The 25,642-nt window shown below is 44.5% G+C and overlaps 1 protein-coding gene across 1 annotated transcript in view; it reads right to left on the bottom strand.

Annotated features, from left to right (window-relative positions):
* Positions 1–18,905, bottom strand: part of LOC138359505 (uncharacterized) — a 28,546-nt gene extending 9,641 nt beyond the window's left edge. Inside the window, exons 1-3 of the mRNA XM_069318838.1 lie at positions 18,811–18,905; positions 17,479–17,504; positions 7,401–9,952 (exon numbers count right to left, since the gene is read on the bottom strand). Of these exons, the coding sequence (XP_069174939.1) occupies positions 7,401–9,952; positions 17,479–17,504; positions 18,811–18,905 (2,673 nt within the window). The remainder of the gene's footprint in view (positions 1–7,400; positions 9,953–17,478; positions 17,505–18,810) is intronic.
* Positions 18,906–25,642: the final 6,737 nt, after the last annotated feature.

Raw genomic sequence — 25,642 nt, 5'->3', positions numbered from 1 at the left:
GAGTAGTAGAACCCCAAGCACAGATACCATAGGTGAGATAATGTACTACCGGAACCCCAAGCACAGATACCATAGGTGAGATAATGTACTACCGGAACCCCAAGCACAGATACCATAGGTGAGATAATGTACTACCGGAACCCCAAGCACAGATACCATAGGTGAGATAATGTACTACCGGAACCCCAAGCACAGATACCATAGGTGAGATAATGTACTACCGGAACCCCAAGCACAGATACCATAGGTGAGATAATGTACTACCGGAACCCCAAGCACAGATACCATAGGTGAGATAATGTACTACCGGAACCCCAAGCACAGATACCATAGGTGAGATAATGTACTACCGGAACCCCAAGCACAGATACCATAGGTGAGATAATGTACTACCGGAACCCCAAGCACAGATACCATAGGTGAGATAATGTACTACCGGGACATTTTAAAAAGGGTGCCGGTAGCACAGTCGGGTTCGTTCTCGACGCACAATCGAGAATTCCGGGGTCGACTCCCAGGTGGGACAGAAATGGTTTAGCACATTTCCTTTCACCTACTGCCTCTGTTCACCTAGCAGTGAGTAGGTACTCAGGAGTTACTCAGCTTGTTGTGGGGTTGTACCCTGGGCGGGGTCAGTAATGCGGCCTTCGGGAGGGGAGGGGGGAACCTCGATAAAAGTCAAACGTGTATGAATACACTCTGGCTTCCTGTCCCCCGACACAGATACAACAACAGCCAACAACATTAAACAGTCTCCGTGGTGTAGTGGTAAGACACTCGCCTGGCGTTCCGCGAGCGCTATGTCATGGGTTCGTATCCTGGCCGGGGAGGATTTACTGGGCGCAAATCCTTAACTGTAGCCTCTGTTTAACGCAACAGTAAAATGTGTACTTGGTTGTAACAACGATTCTTCGCGGCGGGGATCGTATTCCAGGGACCATAGGATTAAGGACTTGCCCGAAACGCTACGCGTACTAGTGGCTGTACAAGAATGTAACAACTCTTGTATATATCTCAAAAAATATGTCAACAATAATAAGGATAGATGAGAGAGTCATATATGTACCAGGGCACCGCCAGGTACATTCTATCTGATGTTAGAAAAAATTCCAACTGTTTTAGATTTCTTTCTATATTTTGTATATGACACTGTAAATTGAACTTATCAATGAGAGCACCAAGGAACTGCAACGTTTGAGCTGCACTGCCCCACTTACGGTTGTGCATCTCCTCGTACAATGTCCATATTTTCACATTTTTGGGAACATTTGTCCTTCTAGGATCTTCGGTGAATTAGATACCTTTGATATCACTCTCCTCCGTGTGTATTTTTCCCTGACTTGAGAAGTGTCTTAAGTCAGGGTAAATATTGTAGTGAGAGATTTTGTATGTACAAAGAGCACAAGAGTATGTATGGAGTATGTATTATCAGAGGTCGGGGATTTCATAAATTTGATCCTGAACTTAACTGATACTTTACTTACTGGCGAACAGAGACCCCCCAACCACTCCCTGATAAAATAAGATCGACCACGGCAACCACACTGCTGCTGCTGTACTCAATCTATCAGCAATGGACACTGGAGTGCATATAATAAGTTGGGAGATCACCCTGTAATCGCTGAATACTCTGAGGGGGGGGGGGGGGGGGGTTCGATGTCACCATTATTTGGGGAACGGCTTCAATCTGGCCTATTAGTCATTTTTTTATTAGTACATGAGGTACATCTGCATTAGTACAGCTACCCTAAACTATATGAAGTGGAGTACAGTGTGTCAAAAAAAAGATAACTAGGTGATGCTAAAAAATCCCCATCACACAGGATGGTTAGTCATACAGAGGCATGTGATAGGCAGTCTGCATTGACAGACTCCGGATGCATTTTGAGGATATCATCAACACAAGATTGAATAAGGCAGCAGTGGTAATAAAAGTCCCCATCTCGCAGGATGGTTAGTCATACAGGCCCAGATGTTCAGTAGCCTGCACTGGCAAATTTTGGGTGCAATATGAGGATTTCTTCAAGAATACGAGAGTGAATAAAGTAATTGCAAAGCTCCAGGTACCTCATGCCAACTGGTCTGAAAGGTCTAATAACTGGGCATTCGGTGATGTAGTGTGGGAGATCATGTCGCAGTTCCTGCTCACAGAGTTTGCAACTGGAGTGCTCAGGATTGGGAGATCCGTCACCTGCAGCCACCTGCCACAGGTAACGGTAACCCAACCTGATCCTGGCAACTACTGTGTCGCACAGTCTGGTCCACGTTTTGTGCTGCCCATAGATATAGGTTTCAGATCTGAACAAATCATAGCTTTTTATACTAGTACTTTCAGGTCGTTGGGAGTCAGTAATTTCTTTCCTATCAGACCTGAGTGTTTGGACCAATACAGTTTTGACAGCAGAGATGGGGATACCTAGATCTAATTCAACTTCATCTTTGTTACACGCTAATTTGGCTGCAATGTCTGTCTCATTATGATGGGTTATATTTATGTGTGAAGGTATCCATACAAAGGAGATTCGAGACCCTTTACTCTGTGCAGCAATTAGGTCATTTATAATTGGTAGTATGAGGTTCTTGCTGTAGATCTTCCAGGAGAAGTTTTCGATTGCTTGAAGAGCAGACTTTGAATCACATCAGTACACTATCTTTATCAAATATCTAATCTATATTCATAAATGCCCTCTACGATCGCTGGGTACAGGATCAAACAGTAACAAACAATCTATCAACTAATTTAGTGCGCTTACCGCAGAATTTTAGGATGCACGACACTTGTCCTCTGGTGCCCCTACCTGGCGCTACTCTTGGGCGTCCACCAAAATCTTTTTGGACTGTCTCTCAAAGCTTCTATCAATCCCGACTTGAGTCTACAAAGTCGCCTGGCAGGCTTCACACGGAAGCACCTGCTTACTTTTACTCCACTCGAAGGATATTTCACATTAGAGTCCACACAGGACACGACCACCATATATAGGCTTCAGGTCGCCTCTAATATTTTCACGATCAATGAGAAATGACGTACGACTTCCTCGGCAGCTTCCTCACGCTTTGTAACAAATAGCCTTCCCTCAAACACTTTACCAAGCACTATATTCTTCTGCCCAGGAGACAACGACGTACGTCCATTCCTGACGACTTGACACGTAACCACATGTAACAAAATGTCGACATTTCATTCCATCTAACTTTTATAAGATGTTTGTCCTCTGCTTGTCTCTATTTAGTCATAATTCACTGACGTTTACTTAATAAACTTCCTTCCCCCCTGACTCCTCAAATCCAGTGAGGTGGGTAGAATAACTCATCTGGTAGACTCGCTTCACTAGGCTACCTGGGGTTCAATGATAACAGTATATATTCAGTATGATGATGGACTTGAATAAATCCTGGGCACCATTTATTTGATATATCCTATATCAATTATTATTATATATATTATATTATTATGTCTATATAGATACATATATTGTTATGTATCTAATAGCTGATTTGTTTGAGTATGATACGTTTGAGTTAGAATGTATTGGTTGAGCCCTAGACACATAGTTACCATAAGTAAGTATAGAAATAAGACACCAAGCCTGGAAGACTCTCTGATATTCCAAGAGTGCGACTTAATCAAAGCAGAAATGTTCTGCAAATTAAGGATACCAAAATGTGGAAACAACTTCTTAGTGACATCAAAGACTGTTCTTCTCTCAACAGTTTAAAATATAAACTAAGAACTACCTGAGAAACTCATATGGAACCTTCCTTACTTCCTAAATGAAAACCTACGTTTTGCTGTTATTGAACCTTAAGTTGCTGAAGATGTACTAAAGCTATGTGCCATAAGGGGGCCCCGTAGCCTGGTGGATAGCGCGCAGGACTCGTAATTCTGTGGCGCGGGTTCGATTCCCGCACGAGGCAGAAACAAATGGGCAAAGTTTCTTTCACCCTGAATGCCCCTGTTACCTAGCAGTAAATAGGTACCTGGGTGTTAGTCAGCTGTCACGGGCTGCTTCCTGGGGGTGGAGGCCTGGTCAAGGACCGGGCCGCGGGGACACTAAAGCCCCGAAATCAACTCAAGATTGTAAAAAAACCATGTAAAAATTTGAAAAAAAAAATACATTTTTTCTGGTTATGCTTCAAAATTAATAAGTTCTGTTGCAATTTTCGCTGTTTCAGTTGTGTAATCATTTTAATTTTATTTATATTTCTCAACTTCAATTCAATATTGTTTATCTAATTTAGTTTTAAGTCATTTGTTTATTTTTCCATATGCGGGAAACGTTGAGCGTATTAGTGGCTTCGGGCATTGTACCTCTCTTACCCATGAATCATATAATTATCTTGTATTCTATGTATGTATATACTTTTGTCTAAATACAAATTATTATTTTTATTTAGTACCGTCTCAAAACGAGCAATGTCAAAAGAATCAGATTCGCCAGTGATTAAAATGAAGGACATATGATTCGAGCGAACATTGAGAAACACGTGTAAAGTGTGTGGACAAAGACAGGGACACACACTCGAACACTATATCTTGGATTGTAGTAAAATTGAGCCATTTAGAGATAAATCTAAGCTCATGCTGTATGATATGGCAACCTATCTTATTACCAAGGATAAAATACCTGAAATCCTTGCACTGTATCCATATTACGCTTCCAGTAGATAAACCACATAAGATTAAGAAACAAGAAGTGTATTGTGAAGACCAATAATAAACAGCAGCTCCCCTATGACTCTGTAATATCTCCATTGTCAAACAGTTATGTATTAGCGATAAGGCCTACCATTAATGTATAATGACTTACTGTAAATATATAGCTCTTGAAATAGAACATTCTCTGTAACTAGCTGACATTGTAACTATAAGGTGTGAAGGATAGATGAAATTGTTTATGTAGTAATCTGAGATTAATGGGTCGATCTTTTCGAGGAGTTTGGGGGATGAAATTTGTTTATGTAATAATCTAAGATGAGGTCTGATAAAGACCTTTTGTGCCCTCTGTAATGCTTTTTGCGCTACCGCTCACAGGATGAGTATGGGGTGCACAATAAACTAGTCGCCTCCGGCGGCAACAATAAACAAATTGAGAAACAAAATTTTTGATCATGGTGAAAGTCGGGACACTGTCCCAGGAGATGAGCGACCAGTCCATTACCATGATATCGAAATAAATTACCGAGTAGTGTAGTGTAAGAAAAGCAGAGTTGGGGGACATTATTTTTGTATAGTGTTATCACTGTGCTACCACTTACAATTATAGGATCACAATATTATGACATAATGAGATCAGTTGTGGTAACTGTGTCGTCAGAGGCGCCGCCAGTCATACTGGAGTGACTGTGCTGGCAGTGACTGGCACTTTCACTCCCGCTCCCGCTCCCACAGGAACTATACCTGGCCGACTTACTCCTCAATTCCGCCCGACGTTTCTGTCGGTTTTGAATATGAATCTTAGTGCAAAACCTTTTTAATTATATTTTTCATACATTTATGCAGGGTTTTGTCTTCACAGCCTTACTGATGCCCACATTAGCTGATTTCTGATCGAATCTGATTAGACATATCATCGAAACAATCGACTTGAGAATGGTCCAGGACGGACCGAAACGTCGTCGTCCCTTCAACTTCTAGTGTGTGGTCTGGTCAACATACTTCAGCCACGTTATTGTGACTCATCGCCTGCATATCATCGAAACGTTCAAAATACTGTAAAGTTTGGAGGATATTTAACCAGACAAGACCGTCAAAAGGTCAGAAGTAACACAAACAAGGGGTAACAGTTTCAAGCTCACCAAGCCACAATGTAAGACTGAAAACAGCAGATGCTTTTTCACCCACAGGGTTATAAACCAATGGAACCGCTTACCCGTCGAAGCCGTAAATGCCAAAACTCTGCAGAACTTCAAAATCCAGCTTGAAAAAATTACCAGGACAAATGAGAGAACCTTTGACAAGCCGCCGGCTTCCTGTCCTCGTCGAGGCCACTCCGGTGTTTGTGACCCTTAGGTAAATTAGGTTTTAAAACATAGTCTTAGTTTATGTATTGTTTATTTTTGTTGTATTTGTTATTTATATAAAAGGTAAACATTGGGGTGAGACAGTAGGCACACTGGAGTGTGAGAGTAACGTTACTGCAGTGCCACTAACACACTAGGGGAGCCGGTTGGCCGAGCGGACAGCACGCTGGACTTGTGATCCTGTGGTCCCGGTTTCGATCCCGGGCGCCGGCGAGAAACAATGGGCAGAGTTTCTTTCACCCTATGTCCCTGTTACCTAGCAGTAAAATAGGTACCTGGGTGTTAGTCAGCTGTCACGGGCTGCTTCCTGGGGGTGGAGGCCTGGTCGAGGACCGAGCCGCGGGGACACTAAAGGCCTGAAATCATCTCAAGATAACCTCAAGATAACACACACAGTGTTCCGCGGGTCCTGAAGCTAAACAATACAGATAACATAATTTGAGTTCAACATAATAACTACATTACAAATTGACAGAAAAGATTATACTGATAACGTTGAATGTCGTTGAAAAACGTTGAAAAAATGAATTGTGCGAGAGGAGTACCACAAAGTGGGAAATTATGAAGAAATTAGGAACTTTTTGGTTTACTTTTAGATAAGTATAAGTTGGACACTTGTTTAATTCATTAGGGAGTGAGTTCCATAGAATGGGTCCATTTATAACCATGGAGTGTTCGCACATATCAAAAAAATATTTATTTCTGGTGTGGTGCTCATGGGAACTGTTAGATCTATTAAGGAAAAGTTTCAGAGCAAGATTAGCATTTAGGAACAAGGTTTTGTAAATGTAAATAGTACAAGAGAATATGTGGAGTGAGTGTATGTTTAGCATTTTTACAGATTTACACAGAGGGGCTGTGTGTTGTCTGAAGGCAGAGTTTGTTATAGTTCTGATAGCACATTTTTGATGGGTGATGATGGGCTTGAGGTAATTTGCAGTGGTTGAACCCATGTACAGATACCGTATGTAAAGATATGGATAGATTAACGAGTAGTACATTGAAAGAAGAGCAGAGTGGGGAACATAATATCTGATTTTTAGAATATACCAACAGTTTTAGAGACTTATTTGGCTGATACCTGGTACTCAAACTTTGTAACCAACAGTTGCCTATAACGAACTGATTATCTTAATTATTAGCACATAATATCATGTTTATTTTAGAGTTACTTTATTTCATTTATATATTACGAAGCCCATACACGAGTCCAGTTGTGTGTGGTGATGGAACGATTACTCTCACATGATAGTACAGCTACTAGCAGTCCTATAGCTACCAGTAGTCCTATAGCAATACGACTGCTTGTAGCTATAGGACTGTTTGTAGCTATAGGACTGCTTGAAGCTATAGGACTGCTTGTAGCTATAGGTAGCTACCAGTAGTCCTATAGCAATAGGACTGCTTGTAGCTATAGGACTGCTTGAAGCTATAGGACTGTTTGTAGCTATAGGACTGCTTGTAGCTATAGGACTGCTTGTAGCTATAGGACTGCTTGTAGCTATAGGACTGCTTGTAGCTATAGGACTGCTTGTAGCTATAGGACTGCTTGTAGCTATAGGACTGTTTGAAGCTATAGGACTGTTTGTAGCTATAGGACTGCTTGAAGCTATAGGACTGTTTGAAGCTATAGGACTGTTTGTAGCTATAGGACTGCTTGTAGCTATAGGACTGCTTGAAGCTATAGGACTGTTTGAAGCTATAGGACTGTTTGTAGCTATAGGACTGCTTGAAGCTATAGGACTGCTTGTAGCTATAGGACTGCTTGTAGCTATAGGACTGCTTGTAGCTATAGGACTGCTTGTAGCTATAGGACTGCTTGTAGCTATAGGACTGCTTGTAGCTATAGAACTGCTTGTAGCTATAGGACTGTTTGTAGCTATAGGACTGCTTGAAGCTATAGGACTGCTTGTAGCTATAGGACTGTTTGTAGCTATAGGACTGTTTGTAGCTATAGGACTGTTTGTAGCTATAGGACTGCTTGAAGCTATAGGACTGCTTGTAGCTATAGGACTGCTTGAAGCTATAGGACTGTTTGAAGCTATAGGACTGTTTGTAGCTATAGGACTGTTTGTAGCTATAGGACTGCTTGAAGCTATAGGACTGCTTGAAGCTATAGGACTGCTTGAAGCTATAGGACTGCTTGTAGCTATAGGACTGCTTGTAGCTATAGGACTGCTTGAAGCTATAGGACTGCTTGAAGCTATAGGACTGTTTGTAGCTATAGGACTGTTTGTAGCTATAGGACTGCTTGAAGCAATAGGACTGCTTGAAGCTATAGGACTGCTTGTAGCTATAGGACTGTTTGAAGCTATAGGACTGTTTGTAGCTATAGGACTGCTTGAAGCTATAGGACTGTTTGAAGCTATAGGACTGTTTGTAGCTATAGGACTGTTTGTAGCTATAGGACTGCTTGAAGCTATATGACTGCTTGAAGCTATAGGACTGCTTGAAGCTATAGGACTGCTTGTAGCTATAGGACTGCTTGAAGCTATTGGACTGCTTGTAGCTATAGGACTGCTTGAAGCTATAGGACTGTTTGTAGCTATAGGACTGTTTGTAGCTATAGGACTGCTTGAAGCAATAGGACTGCTTGAAGCTATAGGACTGCTTGTAGCTATAGGACTGTTTGAAGCTATAGGACTGTTTGTAGCTATAGGACTGCTTGAAGCTATAGGACTGCTTGAAGCTATAGGACTGCTTGAAGCTATAGGACTGCTTGTAGCTATAGGACTGCTTGAAGCTATAGGACTGCTTGTAGCTATAGGACTGCTTGAAGCTATAGGACTGTTTGTAGCTATAGGACTGTTTGTAGCTATAGGACTGCTTGAAGCTATAGGACTGCTTGAAGCTATAGGACTGCTTGTAGCTATAGGACTGCTTGTAGCTATAGGACTGTTTGAAGCTATAGGACTGCTTGAAGCTATAGGACTGCTTGAAGCTATAGGACTGCTTGAAGCTATAGGACTGCTTGAAGCTATAGGACTGCTTGTAGCTATAGGACTGCTTGTAGCTATAGGACTGCTTGAAGCTATAGGACTGCTTGTAGCTATAGGACTGCTTGTAGCTATAGGACTGCTTGTAGCTATAGGACTGCTTGAAGCTATAGGACTGCTTGAAGCTATAGGACTGCTTGTAGCTATAGGACTGTTTGTAGCTATAGGACTGTTTGTAGCTATAGGACTGCTTGAAGCTATAGGACTGCTTGTAGCTATAGGACTGTTTGTAGCTATAGGACTGTTTGTAGCTATAGGACTGCTTGAAGCTATAGGACTGCTTGTAGCTATAGGACTGCTTGTAGCTATAGGACTGCTTGAAGCTATAGGACTGCTTGAAGCTATAAGACTGCTTGTAGCTATAGGACTGTTTGTAGCTATAGGACTGTTTGTAGCTATAGGACTGCTTGAAGCTATAGGACTGCTTGTAGCTATAGGACTGTTTGTAGCTATAGGACTGTTTGTAGCTATAGGACTGCTTGAAGCTATAGGACTGTTTGTAGCTATAGGACTGTTTGTAGCTATAGGACTGCTTGAAGCTATAGGACTGTTTGTAGCTATTGGACTGTTTGTAGCTATAGGACTGCTTGAAGCTATAGGACTGCTTGTAGCTATAGGACTGTTTGTAGCTATAGGACTGCTTGAAGCTATAGGACTGCTTGTAGCTATAGGACTGTTTGTAGCTATAGGACTGCTTGAAGCTATAGGACTGCTTGTAGCTATAGGACTGTTTGTAGCTATAGGACTGTTTGTAGCTATAGGACTGCTTGAAGCTATAGGACTGTTTGTAGCTATAGGACTGTTTGTAGCTATAGGACTGCTTGAAGCTATAGGACTGTTTGTAGCTATAGGACTGTTTGTAACTATAGGACTGCTTGAAGCTATAGGACTGCTTGAAGCTATAGGACTGCTTGTAGCTATAGGACTGTTTGTAGCTATAGGACTGTTTGTAGCTATAGGACTGTTTGTAGCTATAGGACTGCTTGTAGCTATAGGTAGCTACCAGTAGTCCTATAACTACCAGCAGTCCTATAGCTATAGGATTGCTGGTGGCTATTAGACTGCTGGTAGCTATAGCTACCAGCAGTACTATTGCTGTTAGCAGTGCTATAGTACTGCTGGTAGCTATAGTGTTGGATGCACATGGTCACACAGGCGGTGACCTCATTCAGCGACTGCATATTGCCAGCACTCAACTCAGCAGCAGTTGTCAACAGCAGCGGCAACACAGCGTGCAGATGTGCATCTTCTCCAAGTGTGACTACACTCCAACAACCAGCAGTTGATGGCACTAGACTTCAGCAGATGGTCTGGTTGTTGGAGTTGTTGCTCATTCTCGCAAATTTAATAAGTCAATATTGACTTATTAAATATGTGCATAGGTGACATACTTAACATAATAGTTTCCATTGAAAAGCTTCATAGAAAACACCGACCTTACCTAACCTACTTAGTATGTTAAGATAAGCATCTTATTGCTTCGTAATTACAATTATTACCTAACCTATACCTATAATAGGTTAAGTAACAATTCTAATTACGAAGCTATAAGATGCTTATTTTAACATACTAAGTAGGTTAGGTAAGGTCGGTGTTTTCTATGAAGCTTTTCAAGGGAAACTACTATGTTTAGTATGTCACCTATGCACGCAACTAATAAGTCAATATTGACTTATTAAATTTGCGAGAACGGGTTGGTTGCTACACACACACTCCGATCGCAGACACGAACAATGGTACCGCATCACCTGGTACTCACACTTACAACAGTCTGATGATACACGCTTGTGTGACTGTTGTGTTTCAGTCTGTACAGGACAATGGATGCGTTATATCAGCTCCCCACTTCCTGATTACCAGTATGTAGCAGAGGATGACAGCGTTCGTGAAGAACCAGCACCTAACATGCATATACCCTGCTAAATGCAATGATATGATATTTTGACAACAGACTTCAACCCTTCTAGATGCAATGATATGATATTTCGACAACAGACTTCAACCCTTCTAGATGCAATGATATGATATTTCGACAACAGACTTCAACCCTTCTAGATGCAATGATATGATATTTCGACAACAGACTTCAACCCTTCTAGATGCTAAGGAGAACTGTACCGCCCTGCACAGTACAGCACTGTTCATCACTTTACATAACACTGTACTGTACAGTGCAGTATTGTACAGTGCTCTACAGTGCAGTATTGTACAGTGCTCTACAGTGCAGTATTGTACAGTGCTCTACAGTGCAGTATTGTACAGTGCTCTACAGTGCAGTATTGTACAGTGCTCTACAGTGCAGTATTGTACAGTGCTCTACAGTGCAGTATTGTACAGTGCTCTACAGTGCTGTAATGTACAGTACTGTACAGTGCTGTATTGTACAGTACTGTACAGTGCTGTATTGTACAGTACTGTACAGTGCTGTATTGTACAGTACTGTACAGTGCTGTAATGTACAGTACTGTACAGTGCTGTAATGTACAGTACTGTACAGTGCTGTAATGTACAGTACTGTACAGTGCTGTATTGTACAGTGCTCTACAGTGCAGTAATGTACAGTACTGTACGGTGCTGTAATGTACAGTACTGTACAGTGCAGTATTGTACAGTGCTCTACAGTGCAGTAATGTACAGTACTGTACAGTGCAGTATTGTACAGTGCTCTACAGTGCTGTAATGTACAGTGCTCTACAGTGCTGTATTGAACAGTGCTGCACTGTACAGTGCAGTATTGTACAGTGCTGTAATGTGCAGTACGGCATTGTATAGTACATTACAGTACTGTAATGTACAGTGCTGTACTGTTCAGTGCTGTATTGTATAGTGCTGTACTGAACAGTACTGTACATTACTGTACAGTGCTCTAATGTACTGTACAGTGCTGTAATATACATCACTGGTCTAAACAAGCACCCACTGGTCTAAACAAGCACCCACTGGTCTAAACAAGCACCCACTGGTCTAAACAAGCACCCACTGGTCTAAACAAGCACCCACTAGTCTGAACAAGCACCCACTGGTCTAAACAAGCACCCACAGGTCTAAACAAGCACCCACAGGTCTGAACAAGCACCCACTGGTCTAAACAAGCACCTACAGGTCTAAACAAGCACCCACTGGTCTGAACAAGCACCCACTGGTCTAAACAAGCACCCACTGGTCTAAACAAGCACCCACTGGTCTGAACAAGCACCCACTGGTCTAAACAAGCACCCACTGGTCTAAACAAGCACCCACTAGTCTGAACAAGCACCCACTGGTCTAAACAAGCACCCACTGGTCTAAACAAGCACCCACAGGTCTAAACAAGCACCCACAGGTCTGAACAAGCACCCACTGGTCTAAACAAGCACCCACTAGTCTGAACAAGCACCCACTGGTCTAAACAAGCACCCACAGGTCTAAACAAGCACCCACAGGTCTGAACAAGCACCCACTGGTCTAAACAAGCACCTACAGGTCTAAACAAGCACCCACTGGTCTGAACAAGCACCCACTGGTCTAAACAAGCACCCACTGGTCTAAACAAGCACCCACTGGTCTGAACAAGCACCCACTGGTCTAAACAAGCACCCACTGGTCTAAACAAGCACCCACTGGTCTAAACAAGCACCCACTGGTCTAAACAAGCACCCACTGGTCTAAACAAGCACCCACTGGTCTGAACAAGCACCCACTGGTCTAAACAAGCACCCACTGGTCTAAACAAGCACCCACTGGTCTAAACAAGCACCCACTGGTCTAAACAAGCACCCACTGGTCTAAACAAGCACCCACTGGTCTAAACAAGCACCCACTAGTCTGAACAAGCACCCACTGGTCTAAACAAGCACCCACAGGTCTAAACAAGCACCCACAGGTCTGAACAAGCACCCACTGGTCTAAACAAGCACCTACAGGTCTAAACAAGCACCCACTGGTCTGAACAAGCACCCACTGGTCTAAACAAGCACCCACATGCCTGAACAAGCACCCACTGGTCTAAACAAGCACCCACAGGTCTGAACAAGCACCCACAGGTCTGAACAAGCACCCACAGGTCTAAACAAGCACCCACAGGTCTGAACAAGCACCCACAGGTCTAAACAAGCACCCACAGGTCACAGGAAATCTGCAGAAAAATGTTATTTAGGTATTAGAGACCGTTGTTGCTGGGTGCCCTCTGCAATTCTCCGGGTGCCTAACTTGTTTAGGTAGGTTCATCCGGAGGACGAGGTGCACGGGGGTCAGGTGAGATGGGCTTTAGTCCGTCATCTCGGGTCTCAGGTGATCTCGTCTTCTGGTAGCCGTCTCGTGGGGGCTAGACATCAGTGCTGAGGGACCTACAGTGTGACGATTATCTCTTTCAAGAGAGATTGAGCCTGCTCTTCCCTACATATTTACGTCGTTCAAGTACAAGATACTATATTGAAGATACGTCCACCAGTATCGCCAAACGTTTTGCCCAGGAAGCAAACCGTACCATGCACAACCCGACACACCGGCTACAGCCCGCCGTAACCAGCAAACTGCTCATTCTCCGCCTGCCTGTTGCTGATTGGCTGGTGTCTCGCCGCACCTGCACTCACGCCACCACAAGAGTCGACGTCTGGGTCAGCAGCACGCCGATTCCTCAGAATATCTCTGTGCTCCTTGGAGTTGACATCTCTCGCTAGTAGACTAAGCCTTGGCTGTCGTGTACTAAGGGAGGTGGCAGCTTGAAGCCAGTATTCCCAGCACCTCACTTATTTGATTTATTTTAACTTGCATTCTTGTCTTAGAGTAACTTTTCATTGCCAGTAATTATTCATGTTGTTTTGTTTGTTGACCTGTTTTGAATTTATCGAGATTGTCTTTATTCATGTCTTGTTTTCTAGAGTAATTAAAATTTCATTGTTTATATACTTTGTGTTTTGTGTGTCTTCCCATTACCTTACCACAGACGAAAGGACAAACTTCTCTTTTTTTTTTGTTATGTGACGAGGCCCTGCCCCCAGCTTTTGAAACAGCCAAACACCAACGCTTTACCGTCACATTACAACAGAAACAATTTTCTAACTGTAACAAATGCTGTTACTGGGACAATAGGCATAGTTTGTTGCCATTGTGGGGATCTCGTCCAAGGCTGTCAGTCGTAGGCGAAACAGTTTTCCTGCTAGCCTCCCCATCTAATGAGACGCGAGTGTGTGTAACGATGCCATTCCTCTTAACTCTAACGAGCGGTGTACGACCAAGCAGCAGTTTTCGCAGAAATGCTACACCAAGTTAGGGATACTGAACCCATCCTCTCCTGGATTCCCCCAGCATTAGAACCCACGTTCAGATAGGGTCCCAAGTCGAAAGAAATCTACAGCACCCCTGGTGAGGCGCAGGAGGAGAACCTGAACGCCACCACATGGAGTGACCCCCAACTAAGGTGTAAACACCGAGCGCCGGCGATCCACACCCGACACAGCTCCCCTGGCACATTACAGTGAAGTGCTCCTATACTCGGTGATGACAGTGCTCCCTAGACCTCGCGGTGAAGTGCCCACAGGTTCCCCCCTAACACAGTGCTCCCAGGCCTCCCCCCCCCCCAAATGGCAGATGACAGTCCAGGAACACATACTCCAGCGACGTCGGGTTAAACTACCCAGTCCTATGTAGACATGCCACTCGCGGGGCTCCGAGAGGCAGCACCCCTGGACCTGTCTGGCAAATGCAACTTCTCCAGGTAATAGCCCCGTCTCAGTAAAACCTTGGGACGGTGCCCCCGGCGCACCTAACCTACTCAGGTCCTCGGGACAGTTGAAGTGTCAGGTAAGTGAGGGACGATCAGGGGGAGTGAGGCCCCACACTTGAAAATCTATCCACCGCTGCCCACTGGATGGGGGGCGGTATAACATATCCACCGCTGCCCACTGGATGGGGGAAGGCGCGTGTAACCTATTCACCGCTGCCCACGGGATGGGGGGGGGGGTGTAACCTATCCACCGCAGCCCACTGGATGGGTGGGGGGGGTGTAACCTATCCACCGCTGCCCACTGGATGGGGGGGGGGGGGTGTAACCTATCCACCGCTTCCCACGGGATGGGAGGGGGGGGTGTAACCTACCCCCCCCCCCGCTGCCCACTGGATGGGGGGCGGTGTAACCTATCCACCGCTGCCCTCTGGATAGGGGGCGGTGTAACCTATCCACCGTTGCCCTCTGGATGGGGGGCGGTGTAACCTACCCCCCCTCCCTCCGCTGCCCACTGGATGGGGGTGGGTGGTGTAACCTACCCTCCGCTGCCCACGGGATGGGGGGGGGGTGTAACCTACCCCTCGCTGCCCACGGGATGGGTGGGGGGGGGCGGTGTAACCTATCCACCGCTGCCCACTGGATGGGGGGCGGTGTGCAGGAGAAACATCAATTGTGACACCAACTCTCCACATATGTCAGTTGCTTAATTTAGAACCTGTACTTGTGGTCGATCTCGAACCCATTGATGACGTGACGACTTATATTGAATTTTGTAACTAGCTCATCATGATTATAACTTGTTTAGCTAAATGAATTGTGGGGTTCAGTCCCTGAGCCCATTATGTGCCTCTGTAACCCACTACCGCCCTAAGCATGGATATGGGGTGCATAATAAATGAACTAAACTTAACCTTTCAAATGTAGCAAGTACATGAACAGGGATGGTTTATGTACTCTTGATTGAATGTACCATAGCGCAATAACGCCCAAATTTAACTTAAATGTGGGTGGGAGGAGGAAAGAGTGGGCGGGGCCGCCCACGACGGAGGGCGGGAGGGAGGCAAGGAGCAGTTGCCAGATATGACTTATCATCGCCCTCACTGCCTCACCACCATTTAACGTCAGATTCGTTTGTTGACGTTCAAATGTAGCCAATATATAACACTGACAATTTATCTACAAAACTAACCCTTGGCTGAATGTACCTTAGCTTAAAAACGCCCAAGTTTCACGTGAGATGAGGTGGGAGAGGCTTGCTGCAATGGTGGTATTTGGCAACACAACCACCAACGATTGCTCGTCAATTTGCAAGCTTGCTAGTTGCTTAATTAGCGTCCCAACCCTTCATTTACCTCTCTAAACATCACCAACGTATATTTATTTACTTGATTTGGGCAATGAATGCACCCTGCAACGGATATTTAATAATAAACTTGGCATAAAATGCAATAGTATTTTATACGTTTACGCGATGTCATCAGTCGTCTTGCATAATTAAGATCTTGTAGTAACCTGTAAGATTCATCACTTAATTCTCGAAAGTCGTTTTGGAGAGAATGACATTATATATATTCTCTGTTCCTTGTTCTCTGTTCTGGTCTTTGTTCTATTCTCTGTTCTCTCCTGTTCTGTTCCTTCTCGGTTCTCTATTCTCTTCTCCATTATGTTCTCTGTTCTGTTCTATATTTTTTCTGTTATTTTCTCTGTTCTGTTCTATATTTTTCTGTTCCTTTCTCGATTCTCTGTTCTCTGTTCTGTTCTCAGTTCTCTTCTGTTTTCTGTTCTGTTCCCTGTTCGGTTCTTTTGTTCTGTTCTGTTCCCTGCTCAGTTATTTTGGGTCCAAAATATGGCTCAGGTATCGAATTTGGGATGTTTGGGATATTTTGAAAACTGCAGGAGGGTTTGGGCAAAATGTGACCCACCGCCGCTTTCAGTAATTATGAATATTTTTGGTATAAAAAGTCGGAATTTCAAACTGCGAATAGGTGCAGAGAGCCAAAATTTGGGTCCAAAATATGGCTCAGGTATCGAATTTGGAATGTTTGGGATATTTTATTTATATATATAATATATATAATATATATAATTATATATATAATTATATATATAATTATATATATATAATTATATAAATATATATCTTATATATAATTATATATAATTATATATATTAATTTAATAAAATAAATAAATAAATAAATAAAATAAAATCAGTCCAAGCGCAGTATAAAGACCCCTGTGCCACAGGGTACAGTGGGCTAGGACTGTACCGCCGGGTACAGTGGGCAAGGACTGTACCGCCGGGTACAATCCTTGCCCACTGCAATTTATCGTTCTCATATTAGCTGTAGACAAGAATATAAATTCCAGCTTCGTGTCATCTTTTGCAGACATAAAAATCCGCATGAAAAATAGAAGACACTGAAAATCTTCACGCTGATATTAATAAAGTTTTCGATTGGGCAGCGGAAAATAGCACGATGTTTAATAGTGATAAGTTCCAGGTACTTTGGTGTGGAAAATGAAGACCTTAAACGAAACGCAGGGTACAAGACATATTGAAATCTGCCCATAGTAGGAAAGCAACATGTAAAGGATTTGGGAATAATGATATTGACGACCTAACGTTTAGGGAGCATAACCAAGCAAATATTGCGTCACCCAGAAAAATGATAGGATGGATTACGAGCCTATCACCATGGTTGAACTATTCAAATCACTTGTGCTGTCCCATCTTGAGACCGGCTCAGTACTCACTTCCCTCTTCAGAGCGGGAGAGATTGCTAAAATAGAGGGAATACAGAGAACATATACGGCATTCATAAACGCGATAAAGAATCTAAATTATTGGGACCGTCTCATAACTCTCCAAATGTACTCACTAGAAAGGAGAGAGTTATCAGATAATATAGATATGGAAGATACTGGAGGACCTGGTCTCAAATTTGCAATGAAAAACAACATACTGGAGTGAACGATACGGAAGGAAATGCAGAATAGAACCAGCGAAGAGTAAATGTAACATAGGCCGTCAGAGTACACTGTATTAACATCAGAGGTCCACAGTTGTTCAACACCCTCCCAGCAAGTATAAGAAATATTGCCGGAACAAAAGCAGAAATCTTCAAGAAAAAATTAGACAGTTTTCTGAAAATAGTGCCGGACCCACCAGGCTGTGGTGGTTATATGGGCCTGCGGGCCGCTCCAACCAATAGCCTGTTGGACCAAGTTATCACATGTCGAGCCTGGCCTCAGACCGTGGTTCAGAGAGTAAAAGAACTCCCAGAACCTTCTCCAGGTAATATGTTGTTAAGTGACAGTCTGGGTGTGAACCACATGACTGACAACTAACTGTGCCTGCCTTGAGCTCACTAACTAGTGGCGTGTACCTGGTCACTGGTGTAAGGAGTGCCTCTGGTCTTCAGATACAATGAAGCAGCCCCGGCCTGCCGTCGGTGACAAGGAAACACCCCCCCCCCTTGTGTGGTTACTCGTGTTGTGATCACCACAACTGTTGTTGACAGTCACTCCCGCTGACGAAATTAGCGGTAGGAATGTTTAACCACGTTTGTTGCATGAGTGTCAAGAAGCCACCAAATGGTCGCCTAATGAAAGAGGACTGCTAGCTGCCGTGGAGTGTGGACGTGTTGCCTGACCTCTCCGGCAGTTGGTAGTTGTTTGCTAGTTTGGCCGGTTGAGGGCGTGTGTGTGTCTTTGCCCGCCTGGTCAGTGCTGATGTGGAATTCAAGATGGGGCTCCCGCTTTCCCCTGTAGTGCGGGCTCAATCTGTGGGCTTCAAGTTTTCTGGATGAGCTGGATACCCGGAGATAGCGCTGGTGTTGTGTGATATGCTTCACGTCCCTGTGATGGACATTTATGACGTCGAGTTGGTGACAGCACGTCGGGCGATTGTGAAGTTTACGGAGGGGCTGGCATTTCGGTAATTTCTCCGTCGCTACGAGGGGCGGACCTTACCCCTGCCGGATGGTGCGGGCACTGTGACCCCTCTCTGATCAGAGTGGTGCCCTCACTTACGTCAGTGTTCATGTGGCACCCTTGGAGTTTCAGGAGGGTTTGCTACGGTGGTACTTCGGCCAGTTTGGCGCCATTGTTAGTGTGCGGTTGCACATGATACCCTCGAGTCCGCTCAAGGGTGTGCGGACGAACATTCGCACCCTGGGCATGCGGCTCCGAGCAGAGATTCCGTCTTCTGTGAAATTCACGGGATACCACGTTCGGGTGTTTTACACCCGCCAGCCTCGGACGTGTTATCGTTGTGGCCTTTTGGGCCATCAGGTTGCTGGGTGTTCTGCGTCTGTCGTTGCGCCCATGAACCTCTTCAGTGAGGAGGATTTCCCGCCGCTTCCTGTGGAGGAGGCTTCTGTGGGTGTGGATGTGGTCGTCTCTTCGGCCGCAGCTGTGCCCCCTGTGTCGGCTGTTGTGTTTCCTGTTGTTGTCGCCCCTCCTCCAGAGGTTGTGTCGACGCCTGGTGATCGTCCTGCTCCGGCTGGTGTCTCTGGAGTTCCTGTGGTTCTTCCAACTGCCTTATGCTCGGATCCCCCGTCTTCACGTTCTTCATCTGCTGCGTTTGCCCCTGTCCCTGCACCCTCGCCGTCTGTCCCGGCTGTGCTAAGTGCTGGGGTGAATATGGCGCTTCCTGTGCCTGGCCTGGTACTCCATGTTGTTGAGGATGTCGTTCTACGACGAGCGTCAGTTCGCCCTGCTTGTGTTGCGCATGTCTCTGAGTCAGCCTCTGGATCTGATGATGTGCGGCCAGAGCCTTAGCGTTCCCGGCGTTCTTCTTTTGCATGGGCTGACGTTGGTGATTTCGATGATTGTGGACCTTCCGGCGACGGCGGGATGGCTCCGATTGCGTTGCAATCGACGGTGGGGGCAGAGTTGCATTTGCCTGTGGATGCCGGTGCCAGTGTTTCGGCCTGCCCTTCTAGTGTGGTGTCTGCGGATCCTGATTCGGGTGCGTCGCCTGCGTCGGATGGTTCCGGTTCTTTGTGGGGGGGGGGGGGTGGTTTCCCCCTGCTGAGGTTCGTGGTGAGCGTGGTGACCTGGTGGTGGTGTTGAAAAAGGCTTCTCGCTCTGGGGGTCCGTGCCCCCTTTCTCGTTCCCTGTTTCGTCGGTGGCGGTCTTGTCGCCTCTTCCGTCTCCAGCTGTCTGTTCTGTATCTCCTGCGTTATCGGTGGAGGTGTTACCATCTCGACAGCCGTCACCTTCTTCTGTGCAGCCGGCGGCGTGGCCGTCTTGGTGGCCTATGTACGCTTCTTCGGTGTCTTCTGCTTCCTCGGAGAGGGTGTTTTGCACTCTCCTGCCTTGTTATGCGACTTGCGTCGTGGAGCTTTGGGAGTGGCCGTTTCCGCCTGATTTGGTGATTCCAGAGTTTATGCAGACTCCACAGCAGAAAGTGGGATCGTATCCCTACCAACATGGAGTATTTGATTTGGGAGGGCTATAAGAACAGGTATCCTCGGGATATGTTCCCTGAGAAGTATGTTCCTGTCTCTGAGACATGTGTTCCTGCCCCGTGATTTCTTTGTTTGGCTGTATGTTGTGGGTTGTTTTCCATTTGTGTGCATGGTTGTGGGGTGCGGGGTGTGTGTGTGTGTGTGTGTGTGTGTGTGTGTGTGTGTGGGGGTGTGTGTGTGTGGGTGGGGCGGGTTTGTTTTCCTGGTTCCTGCGTGCTCCGATTGGTGGTTGTGGGTTTTAGGGTGCATTCGCACCTCCACAGATCTCCAGTATCAGCTCTTGATACTGGGAATGGCTTAAAACCACTTACGGGCTATTCATGCCCGTGCCACCTTTTGGGTGGCTTAATCTTCATCAATCAATCAATCTGTGGGTTTATTTGTATGGCTTGTATGTGTGTCCGGTTTTTGCGCATTCCGGTGCTTGTTAGGGTGTGTGTCTATTATGTTTTTCTGATTTTATTTTTTTTTTTTATGGTAGTGATTGGGTAGTGTTAAGTGCCATTCTGACTGTTAGCGTGGCCCGGCCTGGGTTTGTGCTCATTATTATGTATTGCGATTGTGCTTTCCTTTTGTTTCTGTTGAATATTTCCTTATTTATATTTCCGTTATTGTTGTTGGGATTGAGTACTACAGATGTTGGAGGAAAGTATGTTTGGAGCAGATGCTCTTTTGTTTATGATCTTGTTAATAATATTTCATGTACCTGATAATTGTTTTGTTGTTGTTGTTATTGGTTGAGAATAAAACCATGTGGACCAGACCACACACTACAAATTGAAGGGACGACGACGTTTCGGTCCGTCCTGGACCATTCTCAAGTCGATTGTCCAGAATGGTCCAGGACGGACCGAAACGTCGTCGTCCCTTCAATTTCTAGTGTGTGGTGTGGTCAACATACTTCAGCCACGTTATTGTGACTCATCGCCTGCATAAAACCATGTGGACGAAGATTGTTTCTCTTCAGTCTTCAACCATAACAATTGTTGCATATTATTATCACTTTGTCTTGGTGCCTCTCCGTGTGTGGTTACGGTGCCGGCAGACTTGATCTGTATAGTTATGTTCTGGTGTTTGGGTTGTTGGGTGCGGGTTTGGGTACCGCGTGTTGTATTGTTCTTGTTTCGGTACTGTATTCCCCCGTGTTTGTATTTGTTATTGTGTCTTGTGGTCGGCCCTTTCGGCCGGTGTTTTGTGGTTTAGTACTTATGTAATTTTGTGTTCTGTTTTGTTCTGTTTGTAAGTAGACTACTCTGCTACTTGTGCTCTGTTTTGTTCTGTTTGTAAGTAGACTACTCTGCTACTTGTGCTCTGTTTTGTTCTGTTTGTAAGTAGACTACTCTGCTACTTGTGCTCTGTTTTGTTCTGTTTGTAAGTAGACTACTCTGCTACTTGTGCTCTGTTTTGTTCTGTTTGTAAGTAGACTACTCTGCTACTTGTGCTCTGTTTTGTTCTGTTTGTAAGTAGACTACTCTGCTACTTGTGCTCTGTTTTGTTCTGTTTGTAAGTAGACTACTCTGCTACTTGTGCTCTGTTTTGTTCTGTTTGTAAGTAGACTACTCTGCTACTTGTGCTCTGTTTTGTTCTGTTTGTAAGTAGACTACTCTGCTACTTGTGCTCTGTTTTGTTCTGTTTGTAAGTAGACTACTCTGCTACTTGTGCTCTGTTTTGTTCTGTTTGTAAGTAGACTACTCTGCTACTTGTGCTCTGTTTTGTTCTGTTTGTAAGTAGACTACTCTGCTACTTGTGCTCTGTTTTGTTCTGTTTGTAAGTAGACTACTCTGCTACTTGTGCTCTGTTTTGTTCTGTTTGTAAGTAGACTACTCTGCTACTTGTGCTCTGTTTTGTTCTGTTTGTAAGTAGACTACTCTGCTACTTGTGCTCTGTTTTGTTCTGTTTGTAAGTAGACTACTCTGCTACTTGTGCTCTGTTTTGTTCTGTTTGTAAGTAGACTACTCTGCTACTTGTGCTCTGTTTTGTTCTGTTTGTAAGTAGACTACTCTGCTACTTGTGCTCTGTTTTGTTCTGTTTGTAAGTAGACTACTCTGCTACTTGTGCTCTGTTTTGTTCTGTTTGTAAGTAGACTACTCTGCTACTTGTGCTCTGTTTTGTTCTGTTTGTAAGTAGACTACTCTGCTACTTGTGCTCTGTTTTGTTCTGTTTGTAAGTAGACTACTCTGCTACTTGTGCTCTGTTTTGTTCTGTTTGTAAGTAGACTACTCTGCTACTTGTGCTCTGTTTTGTTCTGTTTGTAAGTAGACTACTCTGCTACTTGTGCTCTGTTTTGTTCTGTTTGTAAGTAGACTACTCTGCTACTTGTGCTCTGTTTTGTTCTGTTTGTAAGTAGACTACTCTGCTACTTGTGCTCTGTTTTGTTCTGTTTGTAAGTAGACTACTCTGCTACTTGTGCTCTGTTTTGTTCTGTTTGTAAGTAGACTACTCTGCTACTTGTGCTCTGTTTTGTTCTGTTTGTAAGTAGACTACTCTGCTACTTGTGCTCTGTTTTGTTCTGTTTGTAAGTAGACTACTCTGCTACTTGTGCTCTGTTTTGTTCTGTTTGTAAGTAGACTACTCTGCTACTTGTGCTCTGTTTTGTTCTGTTTGTAAGTAGACTACTCTGCTACTTGTGCTCTGTTTTGTTCTGTTTGTAAGTAGACTACTCTGCTACTTGTGCTCTGTTTTGTTCTGTTTGTAAGTAGACTACTCTGCTACTTGTGCTCTGTTTTGTTCTGTTTGTAAGTAGACTACTCTGCTACTTGTGCTCTGTTTTGTTCTGTTTGTAAGTAGACTACTCTGCTACTTGTGCTCTGTTTTGTTCTGTTTGTAAGTAGACTACTCTGCTACTTGTGCTCTGTTTTGTTCTGTTTGTAAGTAGACTACTCTGCTACTTGTGCTCTGTTTTGTTCTGTTTGTAAGTAGACTACTCTGCTACTTGTGCTCTGTTTTGTTCTGTTTGTAAGTAGACTACTCTGCTACTTGTGCTCTGTTTTGTTCTGTTTGTAAGTAGACTACTCTGCTACTTGTGCTCTGTTTTGTTCTGTTTGTAAGTAGACTACTCTGCTACTTGTGCTCTGTTTTGTTCTGTTTGAAAGTAGACTACTCTGCTACTTGTGCTCTGTTTTGTTCTGTTTGTAAGTAGACTACTCTGCTACTTGTGCTCTGTTTTGTTCTGTTTGTAAGTAGACTACTCTGCTACTTGTGCTCTGTTTTGTTCTGTTTGTAAGTAGACTACTCTGCTACTTGTGCTCTGTTTTGTTCTGTTTGTAAGTAGACTACTCTGCTACTTGTGCTCTGTTTTGTTCTGTTTGAAAGTAGACTACTCTGCTACTTGTGCTCTGTTTTGTTCTGTTTGTAAGTAGACTACTCTGCTACTTGTGCTCTGTTTTGTTCTGTTTGTAAGTAGACTACTCTGCTACTTGTGCTCTGTTTTGTTCTGTTTGTAAGTAGACTACTCTGCTACTTGTGCTCTGTTTTGTTCTGTTTGTAAGTAGACTACTCTGCTACTTGTGCTCTGTTTTGTTCTGTTTGTAAGTAGACTACTCTGCTACTTGTGCTCTGTTTTGTTCTGTTTGTAAGTAGACTACTCTGCTACTTGTGCTCTGTTTTGTTCTGTTTGTAAGTAGACTACTCTGCTACTTGTGCTCTGTTTTGTTCTGTTTGTAAGTAGACTACTCTGCTACTTGTGCTCTGTTTTGTTCTGTTTGAAAGTAGACTACTCTGCTACTTGTGCTCTGTTTTGTTCTGTTTGAAAGTAGACTACTCTGCTACTTGTGCTCTGTTTTGTTCTGTTTGAAAGTAGACTACTCTGCTACTTGTGCTCTGTTTTGTTCTGTTTGTAAGTAGACTACTCTGCTACTTGTGCTCTGTTTTGTTCTGTTTGTAAGTAGACTACTCTGCTACTTGTGCTCTGTTTTGTTCTGTTTGTAAGTAGACTACTCTGCTACTTGTGCTCTGTTTTGTTCTGTTTGTAAGTAGACTACTCTGCTACTTGTGCTCTGTTTTGTTCTGTTTGTAAGTAGACTACTCTGCTACTTGTGCTCTGTTTTGTTCTGTTTGTAAGTAGACTACTCTGCTACTTGTGCTCTGTTTTGTTCTGTTTGTAAGTAGACTACTCTGCTACTTGTGCTCTGTTTTGTTCTGTTTGTAAGTAGACTACTCTGCTACTTGTGCTCTGTTTTGTTCTGTTTGTAAGTAGACTAGCCAATGTTCGCTACACCGCTGCTTATATGCTCAGGCAACACCTCACCGTGATGCCCAGGCAACGCCTCACCTCATTCATCTCCAAAGGTTGACAGGAATATTAACAATGCATTTGGAGTGAGTATATTATTGGGATAATCTACTCGCTACACTTTTATTGTATTTATTAGCATGCTTGCATGTAAAAATACAAAAAAATGGTGGCCTAATGACCGGGAGGAGAAGCTCCGGTGTCGTCCGTCACCCTGTGATCTGCCAGGTCAAGCGCCCACTCTTAATGATCAAACGAAGGCGGGAATATTGTGTGATTAATCACCGTTCAATAGGCGAAATGTTTCGTTTTTCTGATGAAGATATGACATATATATTTGTATATTATTATACTTGCCAAATAAGCACGACGCTCGCTACATATTCGTAGGTCTGTGAGTATACAGGCTGTTGTTGGCGTGTGTGGTGGAGGTGGCCACACAGACTGTTGTTGGCGTGTGTGGTGGTGGTGGCCACACAGACTGTTGTTGACGTGTGTGGTGGTGGTGGCCACACAGGCTGTTGTTGGCGTGTGTGGTGGTGGTGGCCACACAGGCTGTTGTTGACGTGTGTGGTGGTGGTGGCCACACAGGCTGTTGTTGGCGTGTGTGGTGGAGGTGGCCACACAGGCTGTTGTTGACGTGTGTGGTGGAGGTGGCCACACAGACTGTTGTTGACGTGTGTGGTGGTGGTGGCCACACAGGCTGTTGTTGACGTGTGTGGTGGAGGTGGCCACACAGACTGTTGTTGACGTGTGGTGTAGGTGGCCACACAGGCTGTTGTTGACGTGTGTGGTGTAGGTGGCCACACAGACTGTTGTTGACGTGTGTGGTGGTGGTGGCCACACAGGCTGTTGTTGACGTGTGTAGTGGAGGTGGCCACACAGGCTGTTGTTGACGTGTGGTGTAGGTGGCCACACAGGCTGTTGTTGACGTGTGTGGTGTAGGTGGCCACACAGACTGTTGTTGACGTGTGTGGTGGAGGTGGCCACACAGGCTGTTGTTGGCGTGTGTGGTGGTGGTGGCCACACAGGCTGTTGTTGACGTGTGTGGTGGAGGTGGCCACACAGACTGTTGTTGACGTGTGTGGTGGTGGTGGCCACACAGACTGTTGTTGACGTGTGTGGTGGTGGTGGCCACACAGGCTGTTGTTGGCGTGTGTGGTGGAGGTGGCCACACAGACTGTTGTTGACGTGTGTGGTGGTGGTGGCCACA

This window comes from Procambarus clarkii, chromosome 91 (assembly GCF_040958095.1).
Source record: "Procambarus clarkii isolate CNS0578487 chromosome 91, FALCON_Pclarkii_2.0, whole genome shotgun sequence".
Lineage (NCBI taxonomy): Eukaryota > Metazoa > Arthropoda > Malacostraca > Decapoda > Cambaridae > Procambarus > Procambarus clarkii.
Note: the sequence above shows the minus strand (reverse complement) of the source record. Positions and strands in the feature narration are given on the sequence as shown.